This window comes from Dichomitus squalens (assembly GCF_000275845.1).
Source record: "Dichomitus squalens LYAD-421 SS1 unplaced genomic scaffold DICSQscaffold_490, whole genome shotgun sequence".
Taxonomy (NCBI): domain Eukaryota; kingdom Fungi; phylum Basidiomycota; class Agaricomycetes; order Polyporales; family Polyporaceae; genus Dichomitus; species Dichomitus squalens.
The window spans coordinates 1-2,135 of record NW_006767372.1 but is presented as its reverse complement, the minus strand read 5'-3'; the positions used below and the strand labels follow the sequence as shown (position 1 = coordinate 2,135).

Sequence of the window (2,135 nt, the reverse complement as noted above, 5' to 3'; positions counted from 1 at the left end):
GTATCGATACTGCATGTGTCCTTAGGGTTAGGGTTAGGGAGGGAGATCGAAACCGAGCGAAGCGAGGTGAGATCGACCGTTGAGTCGAGGGTGGGTAGGGCGAGCTGAGTCAACGGGGGCGTTGTGTGCTACAACGACCCGTCCCGTTTCGCCTTTTATAGCTCATCAGGACTCTGCTTAGTGCATCCCTTTCGGGAAGTGCTTATCTCTTTGCCGTCTGTCTATCCGACGGCACAGGAGATAAGGTCAATTATGCTTACGATGCCGAACGCGGCCGGAGCTTTGTTCCGATAATGACTAAGTCCGATCGGACTATGTCATCATGATTACTTACTTACTAATCACCGATCGGACTTAATCTTATCGCAATTCTAAGCGCGTATAGCGCTTAGATAAGATAGTCCGCCCTTATCCTTATCTTATCAAAGATGGAAGAGTGGAGACGCACCTGACTTGATGTCACGTGCTGCTAGACACGTGACTCAAGCGCCCTAGTACGAATGTTAGGGTTTAGGGTTTAGGGTTCCGGTTAGGGTTCGGGTTCGGTTAGGGTTCGGGTTCGGGTTAGCGTTAGGGTTAGCTAATAGAACCAGAGTAAGTAACGACTTCGTTAATACGAGGATTAACTCGTGAAAGAACGTACGGTTAGGGTTTGGGTTAGACCGCCAAACACGACCGCTATGAGGTGCGGCCGTACTTCTTTCTCATAATTGATAAACTTCTGCTAAAGAGGAGTTGTCAAACAAGTCGATATATCGACTGCTTCAAACACATTTAAGGGGGCTATCGTAGCCTCACGCGTATCGCCACCGCCCACTTTGCGACGAGTCGATAGCTGCCGATTTCGGCCAGAATAGATCCGCCTTTCTAGATACAAGGCCAGTTTGTGGGCGCCCTCAGGCTGGGGCCCATCGTCCGCTCACCACAGCTTCCCGAAGTCGGGGGGTATCCCCAAGCGACGTTCCGCCGTCTCCAAGTATCCTCGTCACTAACTGGACCGGATCAGAAGAACACACGCGCGTTAAAGGTGACCGAAGTTTCCAGACACCGTCGGCTTACCACGGCAAGCCCGAAGGCTTACCACGTCTGTCGTCGCGACGACACCTGCCGGCTTGCCTCCGGCCAGGCCCGGTCTTGACGGATAGGTAGTTTCAAACGCCCCTGGCCCGAAGGCCTACCGGCGGGTGATAAGAAACTAAGACCAGTCCGCCCATGGCTGCGAGGCCTCGGTGCGAAGGTTTGCGTGCTACGTATAGACGGTGCGAGGTTTTGCCAGATACGACGGGCCTCTACTCTATAGGGGATCGGCCTATCGTCGCGTCGTACCGCTACGTTTTTCACGGTATTCGGATCCCGAGACCGGAGTCTCAGTGCCGTAAGGGTGGTTTTCCAGGGGCGCCGTAGCTCCCACCTATCCAGGCTTGATCCGCCTCCCAATTTAGCGAGGGGAGGTCCGGGTGTTCTATTCTTAAACATGTTTTACTTAGCCGAAAAACGGCTTGTTCGGGGAAGGCGAACGCTGATGCAGGATGATCACGTCATCAGACTGACCGATGATTCGAGGATTTCCTCCTTGATTTTGCGCTATCCGATCTCGGATGCGTGCCTCTGCTCTCAGGGTAGTGGCTTGTACTTGCGGGGCCGAGGGTCCCGGTTCCGGTTGCCTTGCGGCGTCCGGATCCCGTTCATCAAGTACACGTTCGTCCAACTTCTGGAACACCATTCTTTTCCAAGAACTAGTCAAGTCGAACATGTTTCGTGTACGTTTCCGTGACACGATCATTCGACGGTCGATTAAACTGATTTTCCGCACATCCGGAACATAGACGACCCCGTCGACAGAGTCGCCGTTCTCGTCGACGACCCCATCGAGGGTGGCGAATTTCGTTAGAAACTCGCCCCTGACCTCAGTCAGTCCGGCCATGTCCGGCATGGGCGGAGGGAATTCTGGGTCCGGAGCGGACAGAAGTTCCCCCGACTCGGCTTTTTCATACCAAGTCTTCCAGTAACCGAGAATGGTTTCTCCAAGCTCTTTAGCATTGAACCAATTCCAGGCCGTGTTAAACTCAGACTTAAGGACGAGAACGCCGTCAGCATCCTCCTGCTTTTTCTCATTGAAGCGTTTACTCCAGCGT

General features: G+C 53.4%; 1 protein-coding gene across 1 annotated transcript; it reads right to left on the bottom strand.

The window, feature by feature from the left end:
• Positions 1 to 1,483: 1,483 nt before the first annotated feature.
• On the bottom strand, positions 1,484 to 1,933 carry DICSQDRAFT_176177 (uncharacterized protein; the record flags this gene model as incomplete). Its single annotated transcript, XM_007371934.1, has 1 exon — positions 1,484 to 1,933. One exon carries the CDS (start codon positions 1,931 to 1,933, stop codon positions 1,484 to 1,486), a length of 450 nt encoding a protein of 149 aa, XP_007371996.1.
• Positions 1,934 to 2,135: the final 202 nt, after the last annotated feature.